The following is a 26,047-nucleotide window of genomic DNA, read 5'->3' on the forward strand; positions in this document are numbered from 1 at the left end:
GGGAAAGTGAAGTAGATACTCTTAAAGGGGAAAAATGAAGAAAGAATGGATATGTGAAAGGTCAGTGATAAAATATGAGAGCTACAATTTAAAACTGAGTTATATGAGTAAGAATACAAGCCAACTAATAATTAATATAGATACTTGTATGCAAGTGACTATGCAAAAAGAGACCATGGGTACTTGTAAGCAGACATGCTGGCCAACCCCTGTACCCTGCTCTACTCTAATGCTCACAAATGTTGTACCTTGTCAACCCTGATGAGATGAGAAAAATAAGGACATATGCTGAATTTTAAATAAAACTACATTTATTCCATTTAACACTACATTTATTCCATTCCATTTTGATACTCTTTCCTTCCTTTTTTAGTCCTAAATTATTTCTTATATGAAACAACACTGTAGGTGCTTCCTTAGCAACTTAAAAAAATTCATCATTCTATGTTGTGCCCCTCCCCCCATTTTGGGGGAGAATAGCACTGATTTGTGAAACCGAAATATCTGTTAATCTCCTACCTAGCAAAACATACACTAAATGGTAAATGGTTACCAATCTTTTCAGAACAAATCTCAATTAATTAACATACCATTGAAAGAGAAGACTTAATAAAATCTTACTTTTTGTTCTTAACTTTCTCTACAAAAATGTCTCTTAGTATATTAAATTGGTCATAACAACTACTGTTAAGTGCTTAGTGAAATATTTCTTTATAAAATTTGATAATTTGACAGGAGTGAATTTTATAATAGCAATAAATACAGATGGGACTACATAAATCAAGGAGGTCCTGATGCAAAACTCTTGCTGTATTAGATGGCATCTCAGCTTTCTCATCTGAAATGGACCAAGAAATCAATTATAATCAGGATCACAGCAATAAGAAAATAAATTCAAAACAAAATTCATGCTCTTGGAAAGAATGCTTTTGTTCTTTTCACACACCGTTCACTTCATGTATGCTGGAGTCAATAGACTATAGGAAACTCCAAGAGAAGGCAGTCTTTAGAATGAAAAATATGACTCCAGGGGCCTCCCCGGTGGCGGAGCGGTTGAGCGCTGGGTTGAGAAGCTGCCCGCGGCCTCTGTGGCGCCGGTTCGATCCCCGGCTGCTCCCCGGCCACCGGAGGAGGGTCCCACATGGCGCTCAGACCTGCAGCAGTGTACCTTGGTGGCTTGCTCCCCGCTCTGGCTCTGGTGAGCGGTAGGCCCGCTAAATAAAGCATTCATTTACAAACATTGTGAAAGAGAATGGCAAGGCCCGCTCAAAATGCAGTTGCACATAATTGCTGAAAGAGAGTGGCATAAGACCAAAGGTATTCTCAGTTCTGAGCAACTTCCAACCTAGCCTCACCTGTTAGAACAGGTTCTTCTCCACCCTCCATTCCTCTCTGAACCCTTTCACCTTCTAGCACCTCCCATCTCTGGAGGAATTTGCCCTGATGGGCTTTATGATGTATATACCACTAACACTCATCTCCTTATGGAAAATTGTTGGTCTCAGTCCAGAATACTTACAGAGCTGTGTCTCTCTGAGGAACTTCATTCCTTCTGCAGAGCTGAAAACAAACACAAGGGCAATGAGTTTGCCTGCTTTTCTAAGGCCCATGAATAAACGTTTATGTTTTATCAAAGTGGCTCAAGACTGGAGCTGTAGAAATATATCCTCCTCTGTACTGGCCAAGGTCTTATTTTTCTGGCCACATTAATCATGTTTATTGAATTTGGAGAAAATATAATTTGTAAATCAAAATGCTTCCAGGATTCTTAGTTAGTTGAATACTTCTGTTTGTTTGTTTGTTTGTTTTAAAGATTTATTTTATTTATTCATACAAGCACTAGGTACTGTCAGAAGCGCGGGAGGGTGAGAGAATTCACCAGAGCCAGAGCGGGGAACAGAACAGGCAGACTGATGAAGTACACTGCTGAGGGGAGCCGTGGGCGCCGCAGGAGAGGTCTATCGCACCATGTGGGACCCTAGACGGTGGCCGAGGATCAAACCAGTGCTGCAAAGGCTGCAGGCAGCTTCACAGTTCAGTGCTCAACCGCTGTGCCACCAGGGGAGGCCCTTGTTTGTTTGTTTGTTTTGAGACATTTACTTTGACTTAAAAGAGGGAGCAAAAGGTGGGTGTTTCCTCTTGGTAGATATTGTTGCCCTGAATACTATCCAGTTACCATGTATTTCAAGGAGAATGCCTCTTGCTGGATAATGAACTCAGCTTAGGCCATACTCTGCCGTATTTACCTCCTTTTGGCAGTGGATTGACAATTGGATTGGCATTAATCTATGCCTTCATACACTCTGTGCATCATGCTAACCAAAAAGGTTAACCATTCAACAATTCAAACCCTGGCCTGCTGCAACTGAGATATGTGACTGTGCTTATGAGGTGAGCAGGAAATGCCATCTTTTTCATGCTGATCTCTGAATCCAAAGCCTATGATCTTCCCTGTATTGATTTATTATACCAAAAGACACTATAGCAACAATAAAGAGAAATTTAAAAGGAAGAAAAAAATCAGTCCCCAAGCCTCTAACACTATAAATGTTTTCATTCAGGTCTTGTTCACATGTTCTTCTGTTGTTTGTAAAGTTATACTCATAATGTATGTATAATTTTTATTCTCCTGGACAACTTCTATTTTAGATCTCCTGGTAAAGAGGCCAGCTTCAACTTTGTCCAAGAATGGTTCCTAACTCTAGTCATTTATAGCTAATTCTCTGCCTTTATTTAGAACACTTTTAACCTAAATGTCTTAGAATAGTTAGGTACCTTCATTATCTTGTTTCTTCTAGCAATGACTCCAAAGCACAGTGTCAGAAAGACCACAACACATGCAGCAATAACAGGTTCCATTGGTAGAGTCACAACTCTATCTGTTGGAAATATGAACACAGGGAATGAGAACTAATATTTATATGCTTCTAATTTATGTGCTTCTAATATGTCCCAGCCATGGTGTCTTGCAATTTACATGCATCATTTTCTTAATCATATCCTCCCAATAGTCTCCACAGGTAAATATTATTTTTTTAAAACAATTTATTTATGCATACAAGAGCTGGGGTGTAGGCCAGAGGTGTGGGGGGATGAGAGGATTCACCAGAGATATAGTGGGAGCAGAACAGACAGATTGACTGAAATACACTGCTGAGGGGAGCAGCGGGCAAGTCAGGAGAGGTCTGCTGCACCATGTGGGTCAGCTTCCTAGCCAGGGATCAAACTCTTGCTGCAGTGGCTGCCAATAGCTTCAGAGTGCTGAGACTTAACCCCTTGCACCACCAGGGAAGCCCCAGGTAAACATTATACCCATCTTACAGGCAGGGAATTAAGGTTTTGAGAAGCTAGCTGACTAATCCAAAGTCACAGAACCAGTAGATGGGAGAGACAGGTATGAATGTTTGAAACTATTCTTTTGTGGAAGGAATATGAATAACTTTTGTAATATGAATAACTTTCCTAAAGAAAATCATAGGATCCCTTTGTTCTGTCTTAACTCATAATATTTTACCTGAAGAAGCAGAAGTAGGCTGCAACTAATGGTTTTTCCTACCTTTTGAAAAACCCAAATGATATTGGGAGGTCTCTCAAGAGGGGAAAGAAGGAAGAGGGTTTTAAGAGCAAGAACTGACTAAGGGGAGACACGTCTGTGAGGCCTAGAGCTGCCGGGATCTTTATGCCTGTACAGGGACAATACTGTCACCAAGCAAGTGACAAGACATTATAGAAGGTGGCTACATGGTAAACCTAGGGAAGTAGATGAAGCACCACCCTTCCCAACCTTGGCAAAGAGTTGTCATGCCTATTAAATGGAAGTGCACACAACAGCAACTATGACAACTGGGAATTGAAAGCCCCATCCCTTGTTTTCTGAATACCAGGTAACTTCAGAGCAATTTTGTTCATCAGGCACTACAGGCAAAGTGAAAAAGTTTGCAGACTTTCTAAGAGCCTATGAAAATATTTGAAACACAAAAAAGGATTGGCTCCAAAATATGAAAATTAAGTGTCAAAATTAATAAATATATAAATATCTATAAAGTGTTAGTTTCATGTTAGCCATAACCCAGCTGTTTATGTGCCATATATAATATTTAAATCTTAAAAACCAAATGACTACCTTATAACATAATTCAAAATATATACAAGTTATGACAATACTTTCAAAAATTTTATAGCAAAAAGGTATAATGTGCTTTGTTTTAATGTTTCATGTGATATAGGATGAGGCTTTCAAAATTAAGAGTGCTTAAGGTCAAGAGTACTTGAATAACCCTGTCTAAGACCTGGAGTTCAGCCTAGGAGCAGAAGGAGCTCCAGTCAAATTAAAAAATAAATTTTAGGAATTAATAGGAAATAAAGAGTGTGCTGTAAATTTTCAGCCGAGTTTTGCATTGACATAAAGTTAACAAATATCTATTGACTGGCTACTGCATGTTAGGTACTGTGCTTAGCCATGCAAAAAATTGAAAGGACAGATATGGAAGGTTCTTGCTTTCATGGAGCTCATATTCTAGTAGGGGAGATACCCACTAAAAAAAGATAAACTAGGGCCTCCCTGGTGGCGCAGGCAGTTGAGCGCCGCACTGTGAAGCTGTCTGCAGCCTCTGCAGCGAGGGTTCGATCCCAGTCGGCTGGCGAGATGCCCACATGGCGAAGCAGACCTCTCCTGTAGTGCCCGCTGCTCCCCTCACCAGTGTATTTTGTCAGTCTGCCTGTTCTGTTCCCCGCTCTGTCTCTGGTGAATCCTCTCAACCTCCCGTGCATCTGGCCTGTACCCCAGTTTTTGTTTAAATAAATAAATCTTAAAAAAAAAAGACAAACTACAGGTTGAAATGATATTATAATGGATATAGAGTCATGAAATAGTATGGAGGGGGGTGGAAGGTGGAGTGTAGGGAAGAGATGAGTTTAGATAACTCTAATTTCACTGCTTAAGCCCCATATGCCTCAAGATATGAAACTGCATTTATCTTTTCATGATTAATCAAATATCTTTTAATTGTTTTCTTCCCCATCATTTGCTGTTCCTGCTCAGGTTTATATCAGGGAGTAAGTGGATTAATCATTCTTTATTTTTGCTCTCTTTTGGTTGTTCCTAAAACTCGTTCTCATCAAGCATGGGTTGCATACCCTCTGGAGAAATTCTGTTTTCTTGTAAGCCCTAGGACATACCAAAGGGCCTTCATCTTACTGGGAACCCCTCCACTTGCAATGCCAAGGAGACATATCAAAATGAAAAGGAAGCAAAAGTGGGACCATTAGGAAAAGAAATCAGAATTTAGTCATAGGTTGGAATCTTTTTACCAAACTGAATAAATTGAAGCCATATGTGACAGCTTTCACTTCATAAACAAGCTGAAATAAATCCATTGACTTACTTTTGATTCCAAGTTTCTGTTGAAAGTGACTTTGCAAATACAACTGTATCTCTCCCCTTGTCCTGTTTTACTCTCTCATTGCTGACCAACCCAGATATTCCCCACCCACTTTTTCATTATGGCAAAATAATCCCAGCATGTGAACTAAGATATTTTGCTCAAGAGAAGAATCATGTCATTTCCAGTTTTGCATGGCCTCATTTAGAAACTATCTCACTGAGCCATGAAGCTGGGAGAGGCTGATGGCAAACTTGGCATTTAGCCCGAGCACCAGCAGCAGAGTGCTTATGCTGTGAAGGCAGCCAACAGCCAGGGAAGTAATAAAACAGGAAGAAATAAGAAAAACAAGTTGGTTTGGAAGAGTTCCACCCAAAACAGGATTCTACCCACCTGAAAGCCAGTTTGCCAAGCTTAGCGTCCTGCTTACCATACAAATCGTATGTTTTTTTATGTGACAAAGAGCAATTATAATTTCTTCTTAACCTAGAGGGATGATATAATTCCCTAGTCTCTCTGTGTGGTTTAGAGACAGTTGGAATGACATGACCTGAGGCCAACTATGGTTTTGTGGTCTTGGGGAAGATGAATAGCTCCAAACTTGCTTGGTGCCTCTTCTACTGCTTCTATCCCAGGAGTACTTGTGGGTTTGGTTTTTAAAGCAAGTAGTCCCTGGGCATACAGCTACTGTATGCCCTGCTCTGCAGGACAAATTACTGGGCATGCCATTAATCACAATGGGCAGCAACCCTTCCTCCCCAGTAGCCATTCTGTTGGTGTTCCAACATGAAAATCTTAGCTACTGGTCATATTATCATCACCATTTTGTTGTCACAAAAAATAATATTCGTTGATCATCTATTTTGAGTGTTGCACTGTGCTAAACATTAAAAGGAAGTTACCTTTGACAATGAGGTAAAAGTCTTTGGTCTCCTTAGCCAGAGCTGAATTGGCAATACAGGTGTAGGTTCCATTGTCAGACTTCTTAACCTTGGTGATTGACAGCTGAAAAAACTCACTTGTCTGTTGGATTTGGTGATGGTTTTTCTCTAAATTCAATATACTTCCATTTTTGTGCCATGTCATTTGAGCCGGAGGGTTGGATTTCACCTTGCAGACCAACTTCACTTCTCTACCTTCTTCAACTGTTTGAGTGTCATCTCCACTTAAGATAGGAGAAACTGCAAGACTCAAGAATTTAGGTTTAATTAGCATATATGCAGTAGTTCACTGTCGGTGTTCAAGGTCTGTCTACCTATTTGTATAGAGCCGTTCATTCATTTGACAAAATGTATTGAATACTTGACACACTACTGTGTTGCTGTGTGCCACGCACTGGCCTAGGAATTGGGAATACAATGGTAAATCATATACTTCTAGTTCCAGATCTCACAGAACTTTTCATGTAATGGAGAATACAAAAACCATATATATTGTGAATTTATATCAAGTAGACAATTTTTAACACTGTCCAAGAATATAAGACAAGGCTTTGCTTTCTGATAGTTAATGTAATAAACTAACCTGTCCCACTGTTGGATAGAACAGTACAATATTAAGAAGTCACATTGAAGTTAGCTCTAATTCTGTCTATACCACTTACTGAGACCTTGAGAAAGTTACTAACTGGTAAGGTACCAGTTTTCTCATCTAGAAAGATGAGATAATCCCTAGTGTATGAATTTCTATGAAGATTAAATGAGATAGGGCCTCCCCGGTGGCGCAGCGGTTGAGCGCTGGGTTGCGAAGCTGCCCGCAGCCTCTGCAGCGCCGGTTCGATCCCCAGCTGCTCCCCGGCCACCAGAGGAGGGTCCCACATGGCGCGCAGACCTCTCCTGCCGCCCGCTGCTCCCCTCAGCAGTGTACTTCGGCCCTTCTGCCTGCTCTGCTCCCTGCTCTGGCTCTGGTGAATTCTCTCACCTTCCCACGCTTCTAACTGTATCCAGTGCTTGTATAAATAAAAATAAATAAATCTTTTTAAAAAAAGATTAAATGAGATAATGTATGTAAGATTTTACCAAAGTGCTAGTAGCTACTATCATTATCACGGTGGTAGAGCGCTTTTGAGCACTCCTCATGTCCTCTATTTTGGTATGTTCTGTAATCATATCTGGTCTGGCCTCCTATTTACTAGTGCATACTTACATGTGTTCAGTGATCCTCTAGAAATAATGTCCTCCTTCCAGAGGTGTTCCAATCATTGCAACTCTGGTATTTATGAAAAGTGAGTATGACCTTCTGAGCCCCTCTCATCCCTCTGTGTAACCAACTCCTTAATCCCTCCATGATAAGGGTAGATGTAAACTCATAGATAGTTTAACACATTTATCTTCACCAAATAACTTCAAGCCTCATCCCCACCAGGGCTTTCCAACATCTAGGAGGAGGGAGGGTTAAGCTGACCTGCCCTGCCCTCTCTTCTTTATGCCTCTTACATTTTCTGGCCAGAGTACAGAAAAGTAATACTTAAAAAGTGGGCAGTAGGAAAGAGGTAGAAGTGGAGAAGGAAGGAAAAAAGGAGCTTGAATAATCTGCACACTGAATAATTAGACCTTGGTGTAGGCTGTGCTATTAATAACTCTCTCAGAAGAATGACATTTTGTTGCTCTTTGAAGTGAGCTTGAATTCTGTATCCATATCCAATAAGACGTAATGTGGTATTCAGATATGTAGGAAGCTGCTAGAATAGAGAACATAATTGCCAAATATATCAGTTCCACTTGGGGAGAGGTCCTTTTAGTTGTTACTTTTTCATTTAACTACTTAAAATTAATGTTTAAGTATATAAGTATGTAGGAGTATTGCATTTTAAAAATGCAATGTACTTTTCACATAAAGTGAAGGTCCTTTTTGACTCTATGCTGCTCACTTCCTGACTCCCCAGTATTTGATGTATATCTTTGCAGATTTGTCAAAACTAATGGTTTTCTATACGTATAATGTACCCATAGAAAATATATTGTTTTAGGAGGGTGAGAAGCATTTACATAAAAGGCTTCATTCATTTTTGAGATATATCTTCATTTTTGAGATATATCTACACTGAACCACAGAGCTCCAGTTCATTGCTTTTATGGTGTTATGGTATAATGGGTGCCCCTTTAATCTTTTTTTTTCTTTTAGCTGAATATTAGGTTATTTTCATTTAAAAATATTGAAAACAATGCTACAATAATTACTTTGTATGTCTTTTTCTGCACATGTGCATGTGTCCAAGGTTATCAACTAGAAGAAGAAATGATGAGTCATAGACTTAAGTTTTGATAGATATTGCAGACAAGATTAGTCTCAATTTATACTTTCAGCAACAATGTATGAAAGTGCTGATTTCTGCATACTCTTCTCCTAATAGTGTATTAGCAAGCTTTTGTTTATTTCTTGGTCTGCTGTTTAAAACAATAATACTTCCTTAAGGGTGTACATGTTATTCTTGTCATTTTATGAGCTCATTTTGACTTATCAATTGATGATGTCATTTTTAATCACTGACCAATTGTGTGTGTATGTGTGTGTGTGTGTGTGCACACCTAGCAACAATAATGTTTAGGAGGTTTTTTTTAAGATGCTTTTGAAATGGATTCAGATTTGAAAACTGAAAATCATGTCTTTAAGCTACCCAAGCACGTTGTCTGCCATGTCTCCCTTAAGAAGGTACAAAGAGAGGAGCACTGAATTAGGAGCCTGGCAATTTGTGTTCTGTTCTCATTTCTATTTGTGATGATTCAGGCCCTCAGTCTGGGTATCAGTTTCCTCACCAATTATTTTATAAGAATTACAAGACCTCCAAGGTCCCCTAATAGTCTTGTATTCTATCAAAGTGGCCAAGAAATAACTTGCCAAAAATTACATTTTATCAATTCATAGGGAAAAAAAAAACAAATAAAAAGTAAAGCTCCTTTTTCCAGGAACATGCAGTTGATTCACTCTGGAAACTCAAACTACAGGATGCCAGTATTTTCCAGAGCTGGATTCCTTGGCATTTTCTCCACCCTTTTATCTCAAGATCAATGGCATTGATTTTTCACAGAAATGTCTGCTTAGCTCATTGAGGCCAAATAGCTTTGACTTTTTATTACTGGGTTCTAAGTCCAGAGCTGATTCCACCAAATCACACCAATCATCATCATGTTGCACATCACCTCTCACCACACCATAAGAACTTCCTTCATGTAGAACCAACTCTCTACCTAAACCATTTACATGCCTATCTACCTACATAGGATCATCTGAAGGACCTCTAAACCCACAGAGTTTCACCAATGGGTTATCAATACCTGGAACCTGATTATTGAAGAGGTTCACATTTTGGGGGTCTTAAGGTGATATTAAAAGATTCCCTATGGGGAAAAAAGGATTCCCAATGAACGTCTTTCTGAGTATAACACAAAAGCCAAAAAGCCAGAAAGAGTTTGAGACCCACCAGTGCACATGAAAGCATGGAGAACTTGGTACCCTCATGTTTTGTGGTGGGGGCATAAATATGACAATTTGGGGCCTCCCTGGTGGCGCAGGCAGTTGAGCGCAGGTCTTTGAAGCTGTCCACAGCCTCTGCAGTGCTGGTTGGATCCTCGCAGGCCTCGGAGCAACCCACATGGCGAGCAGACCTTTTCTGTCTCGCCCGCTGCTCCCCTCAGCAGTGTATTTTGTCAGTCTACCTGTTCTGTTCCCCGCTCTATCTTTGGTGAATCCTCTCACCCTCCCGCGCATCTGGCCTGTACCCAGGTTCTTGTATAAATAAAAAAAATTAAATCTTTAAAAATAAATAAATACAACATTTTGACAGTATCAAGTAAATGTTAAATAGCACATACTCATTTCATCTACCACCTAATGTAGTACAGCAGGCAACACAGACTAGCAGTGTCTTTCCCCTACTCACAAGTGACATTCAGCACCACTGAGATGGACACTGACTGATTCCTTCGCAGCTTGCAGGTAAAGGTGATTCCATTGTCATTTTCACTAACGGGGGACACACAAACAGAACTTGAGTTTTTTTTGTTCTCAGATTTCAAATCCACTGTTCCCTCTTCTCGGTACCAGAGAAGTTCTTCCTCTCTGATGTGGTTTTGAACAGCACATTTCAGAGATTCTTGGAAACCAGGCCGAGTATCCAGAATGTAGTTTTCAGTTTTGTCATTCACAGTTAAAACAGAACCTAGGAGTACAGAAAGAAACTATTAACATAGAGTAAACAACCTAAATTCCCAACCTACATTTCACAAAGAAAAAGATCCATAATTTATTATTAACTGAAAAAGGAAAAAGTTAAAATGATGGTCACCAAATTTTGCCACACACAATGGAACCACCTGAGGATCTACCTGGCTCCCAACCCCAGAGCTTCTGATTAATTGATACGAGTGCAATCTGAACATTGGGAAGGTGGGTGGGTGGGGAGGAATTTTAAAAGCTCCCAGGCAATTCTGATATGCAAAGAAGTTTGAAAAGCACAGGGTTAGAAACGAGTATGTACAGAATCACCCCCATTTACACACTCACACACACCTTCTTATAAGGAAAAATCTTAGGAAAAATATCTATGTTGATTGAATAGGATTGATTAAAATAGAGGAAAAATAGAGAAGTAAGTTACCTACTTATATTGTTTACTTCTAGGGATTGGAAGTAGCAAAGTAAGGGGATGGGAGTAAGAAATACAAAGGAAAAGAACTAGAAAAATGGAAACATATTTAAGGCATAACACTAGATGAACAGGTAGAAAATAAATTTTATCTCTAATAATTACTATATCAACTTTGAACATACATCCAGGCAAAAGCTGATTTGAAAACTTTTCTGATTCGATATAGGATTATGGACAAATTTGATGTAGCATTTCTGATGTTTTAATATTGTTTTGGCAGTATAGTAAATAAGAAGATGTTTAAAAAGCTGTGGTTCATGGAGAAGAAAAGTTATAGGACAAGATTATTAGGGTAGATAGTTTATTTTCATCTCTGATTTTTAGAAATCCATTCATTGTATAGTAATGTATCTGAACTTCCATTTTTACTTTCCTGGTTCAGAAACAAGTAACAAAACTAAAAAAAGACTGCAGCTGTCACAATCCTGCCTCCTACACAACATTTGTTAATATATTCTGTAAACATTAACTTTGAATTTAAAAAGCATAAACTACTGGTGAAGAAAATGAGATTGTTGCTTCTAAAACTTTCAGTAGTTATCTTTGGATAATTGGATTTGGGGGAATTTTTCTTTTCTTCTACGCATTAATTTCTTTTACAATGGCTGTGTGTTACATTTTAAATGGGGGGGCGTAGGGAGGATGATGTTGGTAGAAAAGTTACTTGCAGATTGGAGTGGGGAGCAAATGAGAAAAAGATTTTTGTGTAAATACTACGTTCAAATCATCAGTTAACAGAAGATTATTTGGGTGACGTTAGTCATTAAATGCATTGAAATGTAAGAATATTCTGACTGTAGCTCTGGAGAGAATAGAATACTTCACCCTGGCATATAATGTCAGACTATAAAAAAAATATTTTCATTTTAATTTTTTATTATATCTGTGACCTGAGCCATACCAGCTGTGTTGTCATTATAACTTGTATCCAGTGTTCACCAATCATGTTCTAATCTGAAAATTTTTCTTTATTTAAAAGAGGCCGAATAGAACTTTAACTTACTTGTCATCTCACGTGGCAGAAACAAAATCACTATGAGGAGAAATATGCACTTTCCATTTAGGCCACTGCTCTTCCATGCCATCTTTAATGTCTTTGAGTCAGCTCTGCTTGGGGGAAAAAGAGTGCGGTTGGTTCTGTACTTTGGACTACGCTGAGCTGACGAACATTCCTCTTGTCTATTATACATTTAAAATGAAGTCCCCGTTGAGTCATCCCAGCTATAACGGTTCTACTTCTGGTTTTTAATTAAACAATCCTGTTCCAACTCCTAAGTTCAAAGTACTTTTAGTATTAAGGAATTCTTTTTAAGGCAACAAAAAGCAAACCACAGGAAATAGGCTATAAGCTATAGGGCAGCTACTAGGCAGCCCTGGGGAAAATAAAGCCAGTCTTCTCTAGAGAAATGGGTAAAATGCCATTTAACAAAAAGAGAAATGAAATTTGCTTTATTCTCAGGCCATCCCTACTTAACAAAATCATTCTTGTTTTGAAAGCCTCTCTTGGGTCCTTTTTGTAAGTTGCTATCTGCCAATAGAGAGTTGTTAAGACTATTCCAAAACCTCATAGATTTGAATAGTTTGTACCTTAGGAAAAAAATCAGAATATGGCCTCTAGTCTTATACCTTGTTAGTCTCTGTTTTCCCTCCACCATCTCCCCTCATAATACTTTTCTCCTTGACCTAATATATACTAAAAATAATAAATAACAAAGGCTTCTTTTCTCACTTGCTCTGTGATTTTGCTGCTGCCATCCTTCCCCTCAGTATTCTCTACTTCCATCTAGGAAAGACATATATTTATCACTTCCTTTTAAGAGTACCAGTGTGGGGCCTCCCTGGTGGTGCAGTGGGTTGAGCGCAGTGCTGTGAGGCTGTCCGCAGCCTCTGCAGCGCAGGTTCGATTCCCAGCTGGCCAGGGAGATTCCCACATGGCACAGCAGACCTCTCCTGTTGCACCCGCTGTTCCCCTCAGCAGTGTATTTCGGTCGTCTGCCTGTTCTGCTCCCTGCTCCGTCTCTGGTGAATTCTCTCACCAACCCCCTCCCCCCACACCTCTGGCCTGTACCCCAGCTGTTGTACAAAAATAAATAAATCTTTTAAAAAATAGTACCAGTATGAATATAGCAGAAACACATACAAAATGTTTTCATTGCAACAGGTACTGTACTAAACACTATACACATTATTTCAATCTCAATCAATCCCCTAATAACCCACTTGAGGTTGTTTAGAGACTGCATAATTTGCCCAAGATCCCAAAGACAGCAAATATCAGGGCCAGGGTTCAAACCCAAGAATATGCAAGACCATGCTCTTAATCACCCTACAGACTAGATTAAAATTCTCTTTCTTTAAGAATCTATTGTTAATCCTTTCCAGTCCCTGGCCACTCACAGACCATGGCAAACCTGGAGTTTTGGCCCCTTAATGCAAATATTTACCTTTAAGAGTTGGAACATACCTACAACTACTTTAGACTGCCTCTGCTGCTCCCCTGAGCCAGGCCTGCCCTGACAGGAGCAAGTTTTATTCCTGCCAGGTTCACCCTTTCCTGCTAGCAAGCCTGCATCAAATTTTCAATAAGATGTCATTAGCACTAATATCTATTCTTATGTAATTTTAAAATTTTGCCCAAAAGGCATCACAGTATTGTAACAGAGATGATTTCAGCATCTGGTCATCAGAGGAGTTTTTTAAGCACTGTAGGTGCTCATTAAAAACTCATTGTAGGTGCTCAGTAAAAACTCAGAGTCAAGGCTTCTTGGCAGACCTCACTCTGCCCTATTGAAGGAGGATTGGTGTCTCCTCTTTCCCTCCAACCCCACCAAGAGAGCAATTTCTTAAACTGAATCCCCTCATTTGGCTAGTTTCTTTTACTTCATGACTCTACTTTGTAAATAAGACAAAGTCTTACCACTTGACTGTTGTCCTCTTTTCCGCAGCCTTCCTTGGCCAATTGTTCCTCTGTCTGAGAACTCTGAATCCTCTTCCTGTTACCATCTTTATAATACTTGAATTTGAACACTTTATGACAGTCAAGTGAATAAGATAAATTGGGTTCAAAGTCTGTTTCTTTTTATGGATTCTTAGAGAAGACAGCAATTGGGAAAGACATCTTCTTAAGATCCAAGTTTTTGTGTACCTAAATTACTAGGTGGAGACAGATATTACTAACAGGGATGTAACTGTTCTAGCAAAGCTTGACCTTGTGCAAAAATCTGTAGTATGTCTCACTAAACATGGTTGTGTTCAAGCTGAGTGACTGTGCTTTAATAATTTGATAGCCTGGGAGTTGTGACTGGACAAATCTGAAGAAAGGTCTGATGTTCGCAGTAGCCAAAACATTGGAAGATTTCATATAACTTAATGTTGGAAAATATTGCTTACCACTGGTAACCCATGCCCATTGTGTAACATGTGTTAAGTCAGGCACTGCAGGGAAAGTTCCAGCCCTTTAAGACTCTCACCTGATTGAGAAATCCTTGCATTATACTTTTGGGAATTACCTATTGAGGATAACTTTTTTTTATTGGTTAAAAAATACATGTGCTTATGGTGTTGTTAAAGTGCATGTTATATCTGGCAAGTATGCTCATATAAGTTCCCACTTATATAAGAATAGAAGAGTATTGTTATCTTTATGTTTTAACACATTGGTCAAACACTGGTTACTAGATGTGTGACTTCAAAAAGTTATTTTATCACTAAAAGCTCCAGGTTCTTCATCATTACAATGGGAATAATATAATGCATTTCCTATGGAATTGTTGTGAGGACTACATGAAATAAAATGAAAATGCAATTGATCCTTGAACAATACAAGGGTTAGGAGATCCCAGTCCTGCACAGTTGAAAATCTGCACATAACTTGACTGCCCCAAAACTTATTAATAGCCTGTTGCTTATTACATGCTTATGTTATCAATAACATAGTAAATATATATCTTATATATTATATACTGTAGTCTTACAATAAATATAATAAGGCTAGAGAAAAGAAAATATATAGAAAATCTTAAGGAAGAGAAAGTGCATGTACATATACTGCATTTATCAATACCATAAATTCACAAGAAAACTGGTTTACAAAAACTGCAGGGTCAAACCTGGTGGCCTAAGGGTTAAGTCTCAGAGCTGTCACCACTATAGCCTGAGTTTGAGCTCTGGCCAGGGAGCTAACCCCCATGGCACAGCAGACCTCTCCTGTCTTGCCCAATGCTCCCCTTAGCAGTGTATTCCAGTAAATCCACCTGTTCTGGTCCCCACTCTGTCTGGTGAATCCTCTCATCCTCTGCACCTTTGGCCTACACACCAGTTCTTCTACATAAGTAAGTAAGTAAGTAAATAAATAAATAAATGAAACTGCATATGAGTTTACCCTTGTAGTTCAAACTTGTGCGCAGACACATAGTGAACTCTTAATAAGCAGTAGCAGTTATTTTCTTAATACAGACTTGGCAGGGCATAATAAATAAACACAACCTCACTATAGCATTGTTCCAATAGGCATCATAACTATGAATAGTTCCTGTTGGCTGGGTCGTAAGCACCAACTAAGCAGGTTTTGAGTTTGCTCCTCTATGGATCTAGAAGTTTTACTATTAACTATTTTATATGAGTTTAGCAATGGATTGCTGTCTTGGTTCTGAGTTCCTCCAGAACAGATACCAAGACAAAACTTTGGCTGCAAGTAGCTTGTTTAAAGGTCATCTCAATAAGAAAATGTGATCGGGAAGGAAGGAAAACTAGCACAGGACATGCTAATGATCAGGTCACTGCTGGGGCAGCTTTCACTGTGGACCTTTTGAGAAACTCTGTGAAAACACCTAAGAATCAACTCATGAGGGGGAAGGAAGCTTGGGTATTTAATTATCCACTGACTTCTCTCCATCATTGGTTAAGGGACACTCTTGGGGAGTTAGTTGACTTCCCAGCACTTGAAACCTGCCCTGTCAAAGCAGAGTGTATATTCTCTTGGTCTTGCCCTGAAATCCAGGCAAAGACAGTCAGGAAATAACCTGCTATATGGGGAACTGTTTACCAATGATATCTAGGCCGACCAAGGGGATGTGAGTAAGGCATTGGCATGAACTTCTATAAATGAATATTAGTTGAAGGAAATACTATAAATTTATCTCAGGTATGATAAGGGTCTTGTAGGAAAATATTCTCATCCTTTGGAGATGCCTGTTGAAATACTTATGGGATAAGTGTTATGATGATTGCAACTAACTTTCAAATGATTCAGCAAAAACAAACACACACACACACACACATACATATACAACAAATATAGCAAGATGTTAAAGAGTGAGTGAATCTGGAATCTAGATTAGTTAGTGATAGATATCCATTGTGTTATTCTTTCAACTTTTTTATATGTTTAACTTTTTTGTAACTAAAATATTGGAGGAAAGTATTTAGCAGATGTTATTGAGTGTCTACATGTTGAGTAATCTAAGCATTAAGGATGCAAGCCCTCCATGTATTTATCATAGATTAATAAAAGACTTGCCTTCTCAAGTCACCCTACTACTGTCTGGAAAATTGTTTTAACAACTATACAAATCTATGATAGCTACAATTGAATGGGTCTCTCTGAACTCTAAAACATTAAGTATAGACTGGGAGATACAAAAATTTGAAAAACAAGGCTCCTGGTCTTCAAGGATCTTATATTCTAGAAGGGAGAGTTACTGATGGTCAGGAGACATGCAGGGGGCACTCAGTATTGGGGAAGAATTTCAGATTTTAAAATGATATCACGGCACTGCTTCTGGAAAGTCAAGGGATTGACAAGATATGTCCAAAGTCCAAGTCCTTGAACTTTCTGCTTCTTAGAACTGACAAAGAAGGAAAACCATCTTGCCATATTAAGCTTGATAGTTAACCATTAAGCCTGCATAGTATGGCTTGTTGGACTATTAACAGAGTCCAACATTCAGTAACTTCCGCTGCCGCTCAGGTCCTGAGGGAGAGAAGAGAGGCAGCCTCTAGTCTCCAGAGTCATGGGAATAGAAACCAATCTGCTCTACAGCAGGCCCATGCACTTTTGAACACAGAAGGGGTTCCAAATACTGGTGCCATGCCCTTTTGATTTAGGTGAGCATGAGCACCTGGGGAGTATCCAGGTGCCTTTCCTTCATCAGCTCTGATGAGACTCAGGGGTCTCATCTTTAATGACCTTTCATGTGACCAACACAGGAATCTCACTTTGAAAACCACAGATTTTAGGACTTAATGTTGGTGGGGGTGATGAAGGGAGATGTCGTTGGCTAAGAGGTACCTGGCACAGTGCCTACTGCATAGTGGGTATTCGAGAAACATTTGAGGGAGGGTGGGAGAGAGGGAAGAGGCTGTCCACCCTGAGATAAAATGCTGAGAATATAGGACTGCCCTATGGGAGACTGACTGTGGGGGCACAAGTCTCACTGCACTTTCCCATTGTCCACGAATGAGAAGAGGAGAGGGGACCAAACAACCAGATATAGGAAAGGCCTGAGGGGCAGCCTAGTTGGCTGTTTATCGGTGTTGTCCCCAAAGGCCTTTGAGCCACAGCCTTCACATCTGCTGTCTCCAGCCTGATGTGACAGAAACAACAGTCCAGCAAATGACTGAAGGGACATCTGGCAAATCACTAAGGACTTGAAAATGACAGAATAACTAGAAATCTGCCTGTAACAGCCTAGAAATAATAGTGACTCTGAGCAATGCAGGGACCAAGTGTAGTGCTTTTTCCACTACAGAATCCAAAACAGGGGCCTCCCTGGTGGCACAGAGGGTTAAGCACAGCACTGTGAGGCTATCTGCAGCCTCTGCAGCATGAGTTCAATCCCAACCAAGGAAGTGAAGTTTAAAAAAAAAAACAAAACAGAATCCAATACTGTAGCCTCTACACTGTTTAAAATTGGTCACGAGACTACATAATTTTCAACTTAAAAAATGCTTCAATGTTGGGCCTCCCTGGTGGCGCAGAGGTTGAGCGATGCATTGCGAGGCTGCCCGCAGCCGCTGCAGCGCCAGTTCGATCCCTGGCCTCTGGGCGAGGGTCCCACATGGCACGCAGATCTCTCCTGCCGCCCACTGCTCCTCTCAGCAGTGTACTTTGGTCCTTCTGCCTGTTCTGTTCCCCACTCTGGCTCTGGTGAATTCTCTCGCCCTCCCGTGCTTCTGACTGTACCCAGAGCTTGTATAAATGAAAAATAAATCTTAAAAAAAATGCTTTAATGTTTCTCCAACTTGCCATTTTCCATTAGGATTCCTTCATCACCAAAAGTGATGGCCTTGACTAAAGACCTGAACTGCCACCTCTCTAGAGTTGCCATATTTATTTTTTAAAGATTTATTTATTTATGCATACAAGAACTGGGATACAGGCCAGAGATGCGGGGGATGAGAGGATCCACCAGAGACAGATTGGGGACCAGAACAGGCAGACTGACTGAAATACACTGCTGAGGGGAGCAGTGGGTGAGACAGGAGAGGTCTGCCTCATCATGTGGGGTTTCTCCCTGGCAGGCCAGGGATCAACTCGTGCTACAGAAGCTATGGATTGCTTCATAGCGTGGTTCTTAACCCCTTGCGCCACCAGGGAGGTTCTAGAGTTGCCATATTTAGTAAATAAAAACATAGGACATTCTGTTAAATTTGAATTTCATGTAAATAATGAATATGTTTTATTGTAACTGTGTCCTGTGCAACTACTATCCATTTATTCAGGACAAAGCCAATATAAAAAAAAAAATTGATCTGAAATTCAGATTCAACTTCGCATCTGCCGTTTATCTGGAAATTCTACATTTGTCTAACCCTGCCTTTTTTTAATAGGTAAGGATGTTTAAAGAAGTTAAGGGAGGGCCTCCCCGGTGGCGCAGCAGTTGAGCGCAATGGTTGAGCGCTGGGTTGCAAAGCTGCCCACAGCCTCTGCAGCACCTGTTTGATCCCTGGCCGCCGGAGAGGGTCCCACATGGTGCGCAGACCTCTCCTGCCGCCTGCTGCTCCCCTCAGCGGTGTATTTTGTCAGTCTGCCTGCTCTGCTCTCCCCTCTGGCTCTGGTGAATTCTCTCACCCTCCCGCACTTCTGACTGTACCCAGTGCTTGTATAAATAAATAAATAAATCTTAAAAAAAATCAAAAGAGGATTATGAAAAAAAAAAGGAAGTTAAAGGAGTTGTACAAAGTGACTCAAGGGTTAGAATATTTTCAAGATTCCTGGCTGCCTATACTGCATCCCTTTCCAAATGCTTTACTTCAGAATTTCTTGGATTGGCTTCTTGAATCACTATGGATGGGCTGTCAGTGAAGACTCAGTGAAATCCTTAAATCATAAGCATGTGTGTCTGTATGCCCACACGCATGTCTGCGCACATACGCATGTGGATATTTTTCTAAGGAGATGGTTCCTGAATTTTGGATTTTCAAGAGTCATGATTATTAAAAAAGATTAAAACCCACTGTTGTACAGTACTGCAGTCTGATTTCAAAACACAGAATATGCATTACTTTCTGCTTCCCCTGTATTCCTTTATTCCCTGGTATAGCCCTTGGTCCAGTCATGCTAGGGGATGGGTAGATTTTGTCTGCAAGTGTACAGAAATATCCACTATGTCCTCCACATGCCATGTAGCAGAAGCTATCCTACCCTTCATAACCTGCCTGTATCAGGAAAATTCCTCTGATCTATCCTATATTTTTCTTCTTGGAAAATTAATGACCTAGAATTGACAGACCAGAACATCTTGAAGAGAATGGGCAGAAGGCAACAGTGATGTGACCTTTGAGATTGACCACTAGAGGTCCCTTGTCACCCAAAGTTAGTCTTTACTAGGGCTTAGAGAAGGTATTTCCTTGTACCAATCAATGGGGCTTCTGCCTATTATAGCGTTAATCTGTACCAAACAGAGAGGGAGTAGCCATGTGTTATAGCAGGAATGATGCAGAATAAAATGGTTTCCTCTGAAGAACTTGGGCAATGTCTTCCATTATCAGGCTCAAAGGAAGAGTTTATTTATTTATTTATTTTGGTGTAGAAGAACTGGGGTATAGGCCAGAGGTGTGTGTGGGCGGGGGGGGGGGGGGGGGGTGAGAGGATTCACCAGAGACAGAGTGGATAGCAGAACAGGCAGACTGACTGAAATACACTGCTGAGGGGAGCAGCGGGTGAGACAGGAGAGATCGGCTGTGCTATGTGGGTCAACTCCCTGGCTGGGGATCGAACTCAGGCCCTAGCAGTGATAGCTATGAGACTTAACCCCTAGGCTACCAGGGAAGCCCCAAAGGCAGAGTTTTTAGTAGGAACAGGAGCTTCCTTTTAAGTAGGTTCTGGAGCTTCCTTTTCATCCAAGAGGAAAAAACACTCAGGACATTCCACCACTAACCGTCACAAGGCAAACATCCAGTTTCCTTCAGAGTTTAGTTTGGCTCCAGGGATAATGAAGTTAATGAAGCTTCTATTCAAGACCCTTCTTTGCACAACCCCCCTTCTAAAAGTTGTGACCCTAGTAACTATATTTGTAATTTTGTACACTTTTCCTTAAAGAAAAAGATGCTGACATTCAAGGTCTCCCAAAATATATAAACATAAACATCACATCTCATAGGGCCTAGATCTGGCCCTGTCTGGCTCCAGGATATAGGATTTCAAAGAGGAAAGAGGTGGGGGGAGTTTCAAAGGGAAATCCCCACCCTGGAAACTAATGAGAACATTTCCTGCAGGCTGAGAAAAAGATCCATACAGGTGCCAAGGAACAAGGCTGCCACTTAATTTCCAAAAACCTGTCAAGATACCAGAAGGGCACCAGAAGGAGGGAGCCTCTCCCTCTTAACTGCTTGGAGCTTTCCTTGACCAGCAGGAGTTTGCCAAATCTGTAGGGGCAGGGTAGTTCACAGAGAGGCCTGTAGCATCCTGTTGGCTGCTTTCTGAATAAACAAATGGTCTTGCCAACCATTGTGTAGATTTTGGGGAGAAAAAAACTAAGCTAAAGACCAAGCACTTCAGTTCCAGAATTCCTGTGAGTTGTGATGAGCCATGATCTTTACAAAGGGATAAAAATCAATCCAGATTTAACAAACAATTCTGTTTGAGTTATGTAGATGGATTCTGGAATAGAATCTAAAGCAATTTTGACAACTTTAGAAGCATTGTAAGGAGCTGCAAGTTTTTTCTGTCTTGAAATAGAGTGGTGGTGGAAACTTGCAATGTGTTGAAACTGGCTTGCACCAACTGTTGAGAGCTGATTCTGCACATTTTTTCTCAACTCTGCTTTCAGTGACTTCTACCTGGTAGTTTGAAATTGGCCACAGTGAGGATATTTACACCACTGAAATTGGTAACTGCAAAAATCAGGGCTCTTCTCTCCAGGACTCATTTTTAAGGCCTGAGCAGCACATCTCTATTTACATCCCACCCCTAACCTACCTGTCCCCCCACCCTCCCACATACATACATCATAGAAACTACAGGCACTTCCCCTGTGTACTTATTTATACACATAAACACAGAAGATCACATATGTGCACTTTACAGCCAGTTTGAAGGTCAGCCTCCTCCCTCTCTGTCATACTAGTATCTTTAATGTTTTTCTACTAATTATATCCTGATCCTAGATAGTCATCTCTCTCTCTCTTTTCTTTTTTTCATTCACAATTGTTCTCTCCCTTACATCATGAGGTCCTCAGTGCCTCAGGGACTAAGTGACAGATTGTGACTTTCTGAGGCAATAATACAGTCAGTCATGACAGCCATGACCTTGGTTGTCCATAAGTGAGCAACAAAGATGTATCAATAACTGCATAGTTTTTGTCTAAATGGAAATCATGTGTTCACAGTGGGTCTGTGTTCTTTCTGGACCTTCAGTTCTCACTGATATACCCAAGAATGGATATCACTTCTCAGACTTTAAACCTTTAAATGCAAAATATTACAAGAGAAACATAGGGAGAAAACTAACATTTCCTTGCTTACTTTATGCTAGTACTGCTGTGATAGTAGTCTTTGAGGAAGACATTATTATGAGATGAAAGACTATTTTTGAGATAAAAGACTAAGATCTAGCAAATTTAAGTAATCTATTCAAGGATCTATAGTTAGTTAGAATATTTCAGCTCATTAGAATATAGTAGAATATTTGTACCTAAATATTAAGTATCTAGTGAGGGAGAGAGGGAGGAATGGAAGGAAGGAAGATAAGTCAAATAACAGTAGGTTGGTTAAGAAAAACAATCCCTGGGCCTCCCCGGTGGTGCAGCGGTTGAGTACTGGGTTGCGAAGCTGCCCGCAACGCTGGTTCGATCCCCGGCCACCGGGCGAGGGTCCCACATGGCACGCAGACCTCTCCTGAGGCCCGCTGCTCCCCTCAGCAGTGTATTTCATCTGTCTGCCTGTTCTGCTCTCCGCTCTGGCTCTGATGAATCCTCTCACCCTCCCGCGCTTCTAACTGTACCCAGTGCTTGTATAAATAAATAAATAAATAAATCTTTAAAAAACAAAAAAGAAAAGAAAAGAAAAACAATCCCTTGCTTTCTTTCTCTCTACCCTTACCCACTTCCCACTTCCTGGGGGCAACTTTTTATGCCTTTGTTTCTTCTGGTAGCGACCTTAATATCTCTATCTTTTAATCAGTAGACTTATTAGCAGAATAAAATGTGCAGTGACTTTGTTTTCTTTACTTTATGCCTGTATCCTTAATACTTAAGTGCTTGACATGTAATAAATGTTTGTTGAAAAAAATACCATCACTTTTTGACTTATCAATTGACCCTCTGCTATGAGAGATAAGGATCTAATACACTAACATTTCCCAACTGCTTCCATTGAGGTTTTATCTCCCTAGCTGGTAACTTTTATAACTCTAAGTAATAAGCACACTTCTTTATTTCTTGCTTTTACATCTATAGATAATATCTTTGGACACTGGTGCAAGAGTCTTGATGTATTACATGTTTGCATGACTTGAGAACCCATGTTCTTTTTGCTCCACACTGAGCATCCCAAACTGACAAAATCCTTTGTCTAATTTTGGGAAATATATTTTTAAAAATAGGCAGTAGAAAAGGAATTTTTTTTAATTTTATATATTTTTTTACATCATTTTTCATTTTTGTGCAATATATGTATTTTCATCTTGGTTATAGTCCCGTACAATTCCCACCCACCTTGTTTTGATCCTACTCCCTCTCCCCGCCCCCATAGTTTGTCTCTGGTTTATAGTTGCTTGTTGATTTTGATTTTTACTTTGTATTAATTAGTCTTTTTCCTGGTTCCTTATTTAGGTTTTCTAAATTCCTGCTATGAGTGAGACCATCTGGTATTTTTCTTCTTCTTTCTGGCTTATTTCACTGAGCATGATCCCTTCCAGCTCCATCCATGTTGCTGCAAATTGCATGAATTTATCTTTTTTGATTGCTGAGTAATATTCCATTGTGTATATGTACCACATCTTCTTGATCCAGTGATCTATCTTGGGTCATTTGGGTTGTTTCCATAGCTTAGCTATTGTAAACAGTGCTGCTATAAACATAGAGGTGCAGGTGCCCTTTGGAATTAATGTTTCTGTGTCCTTTGGGTAAATACCTAAGAGTGGAATTGCTGGATCATATGGAAGCTCCATTTTTAGCAGATTGAGGAATCTCCACCCAGCTCTCCAGAGTGGTTGGACCAGTTTGCACTTCCACCAGCAGTGCAGGAGAGTTCCTTAGAAAAAGAATTTTGAACCAAAGGCATTGCTAGGCCAGCATATACCCCAGGAAAACAGTCTAGAGGTAATGGAATGAATTTATCAAGCTAAGGTTAGTTCATTTCAGAAGTCTGTGAAAAAAATATCTACACTCTAGGATTTTGATGGCAGGTTGTAATTTGCTGAAAATATCCTGTTGCCTGAAGTGAATTCCTGCCCTTCCCACAAGGCAGGACTTGCATTTTACAGTAGGGGTACTTTGGAGAGACACCCCACTGATTGGTAAAAAAATCTTTGCACTCCATACAACTGATAAGGGACTGATCACAAAAAACTCACAGGACTCAACAAAAACAAAGTAAACAATCCCGTCGTCAAGAAATGGGCAGAAGAATTTAAAAGACATTTCTCCAAAGAGGAAATACAAATGGCCAACAGACATGAAAAAATATTCAACATCCCTTATAATCAGGGAAATATAAATCAGACCACATTGAGATACCACCTTACACCAGTAAGAATGGCACAATTCAAAAAAAAACAAGCAACAGATGTTGGCGAGGATGTGGTTTTAAAAGGAACTCTCCTACATTGCTGGTGGGAGTGCAAACTGGTCCACCCACTATGGAAAGCTGTGTGGAGTTTCCTGAGTCTACTAAAAATGGAGCTACCACATGACCCAACATGTCCACTCCTAGGGATCTAACCAAAGGACACAAAAACATTGATTCAAAAGACCACCTGTACCCCTATGTTTATTGAAGCACTATTTTACAATAGGTAAAACCTGGAAACAACCCAAATGCCCAAAAATAGGTGACTGGATCAAGAAGATGTGGTATATATACACAATGGAATATTACTCAGCAATCAAAAAATATAAACTCATGTCATTCGCAGCAACGTGGATGGAGCCAGAAGGAATTATGCTCAGTGAAATAAGCCAGAAGGAAAGAAGAAAAATATAGGATGGTTTTACTTATAGCAGGAATATAGGGGAACCAAATAAGACATCAGTGTAAAAAAATAATAACAGTACAAAGCACAACAAAGCAAAAACAGACAATTATAAATCAGAGACATCCTGCAGGGGAGGAGGAGGGAGAGAGATCAGAGGGAGGGAGGGAGGAGCACAGGGGACTGAGGTGATGGTACACAGGTGCATTGGGGAAGGAATTCCATGGGGACTATACCTGAGGGGGGCTGGGGGGAAGCAAATATTATTTAAAAATGAACAATGATGTAAAAAAATTAATAAAAAATTTTTTAAAAAAGAAATATAAATAAAAACAATAGGGGTACTTTGGGCCCATGAAACTGGTAGAAACTCTGGGTCCTCCATTGCTGTCATCAACTCAATATGGCTCAGAAATGCCCCTGTATGTGCCCTGAAGCAAGTTATTTCCTTGGCATGCTGTGAAAAGGAGAGTAGGAGCTGAGCCTAGGCTGGCATAGGCCTGGATATGGGTTTCACTAGAGAAAGTCATTGACACAATGGGTCAGAGGCTGTGAAAGGAAAACAGACAGAGCCTTTGTATTCCAGGGGCCTCTGGCTGGCATTGTATACACAATGCAAATGCTGGCCACATTGGTGCTTGATACGGATTTTTTTGTTTGTGTCTATTCACTGCCTGCTTCCAGAAGACAGTTTGACTTGTCTTTAATCTGTACTTTCCCGTCCCCAGAGACTCCCACCCTTTGTTCTTAAAGATACCTGCTTGCTCTGCATATCTGAGTTAGATAGGGACTTAACCTACAGATCTTGAAACTGTCAAGCCTTAGTCTTAGGACATACCCAGGGTAGATGACAGGAGAGGGCTCAGGCCCCTACAGCCTCCTGCTACCCGAAGAGAATCCAGGGCACTGACCCTGCTCTACCCTAGCCTCATCCTGTGGTTCAGCAGGAGTATCCAGCTCTCTGCAGATTGCTTCATACCCTGGACATAGCCAGTCAGCTCATTCTAGGTCCTTACCCATGACCAGTGGGAATCTACAATGTCTGCTATAATTTTTTTGCCTTATATTTAGAGACAATGCCCAACAGAAAAATACCAGAGGAAGTAGAAGGGCAGCTCAAATCATGGCAAGAATAGATATGAATTGGATAAGCTTAGGATCTAGACTTGAACAAAGCCACCTCTTTAGTTAGGATTAGATTTGGTTAGGAGTAACAGAAAAATCTAGAAATTATGGAAACAAATGCAAATCTATTTCTTACTTTTTTAAGAAGTTTAGACATAGTCCAGAATTGATATGGCATGCCATAGTGCCCTTTCATGCTGCTTCATCCTACATGACTTTTAGTCTCAAGTTACCTCATGGCTCAAGGTGGCTGATATAGT

At 40.2% G+C, this 26,047-nt stretch overlaps 1 protein-coding gene across 1 annotated transcript; it reads right to left on the reverse strand.

The window, feature by feature from the left end:
- Nucleotides 1–324: 324 nt before the first annotated feature.
- Nucleotides 325–12,148, reverse strand: TMIGD1 (transmembrane and immunoglobulin domain containing 1). The gene is made up of 6 exons (XM_037494272.2): nt 12,032–12,148; nt 10,261–10,539; nt 6,284–6,562; nt 2,776–2,879; nt 1,520–1,560; nt 325–838 (listed from the first exon to the last, which is right to left on the reverse strand). Exons 1-6 carry the CDS (start codon nt 12,111–12,113, stop codon nt 835–837), a joined length of 789 nt encoding a protein of 262 aa, XP_037350169.1. The 5' UTR covers nt 12,114–12,148; the 3' UTR covers nt 325–834.
- Nucleotides 12,149–26,047: the final 13,899 nt, after the last annotated feature.

The sequence above is a fragment of the Talpa occidentalis genome, unplaced genomic scaffold (assembly GCF_014898055.3).
Source record: "Talpa occidentalis isolate TD23 unplaced genomic scaffold, MPIMG_talOcc4v2.1 talOcc4.7, whole genome shotgun sequence".
NCBI lineage: Eukaryota > Metazoa > Chordata > Mammalia > Eulipotyphla > Talpidae > Talpa > Talpa occidentalis.

Coding starts and splice junctions, on each gene's coding strand:
- TMIGD1 (XM_037494272.2), bottom strand. CDS start 12,113: ATGGCATGGAAGAGCAGTGGCCTAAATGGAAAGTGCATATTTCTCCTC. Junction 10,540..12,031: donor TCTGCCACGTGAGATGACAA/GTAAGTTAAAGT, acceptor CTGTACTCCTAG/GTTCTGTTTTAACTGTGAAT. Junction 6,563..10,260: donor AGTGGTGCTGAATGTCACTT/GTGAGTAGGGGA, acceptor TGAGTCTTGCAG/TTTCTCCTATCTTAAGTGGA.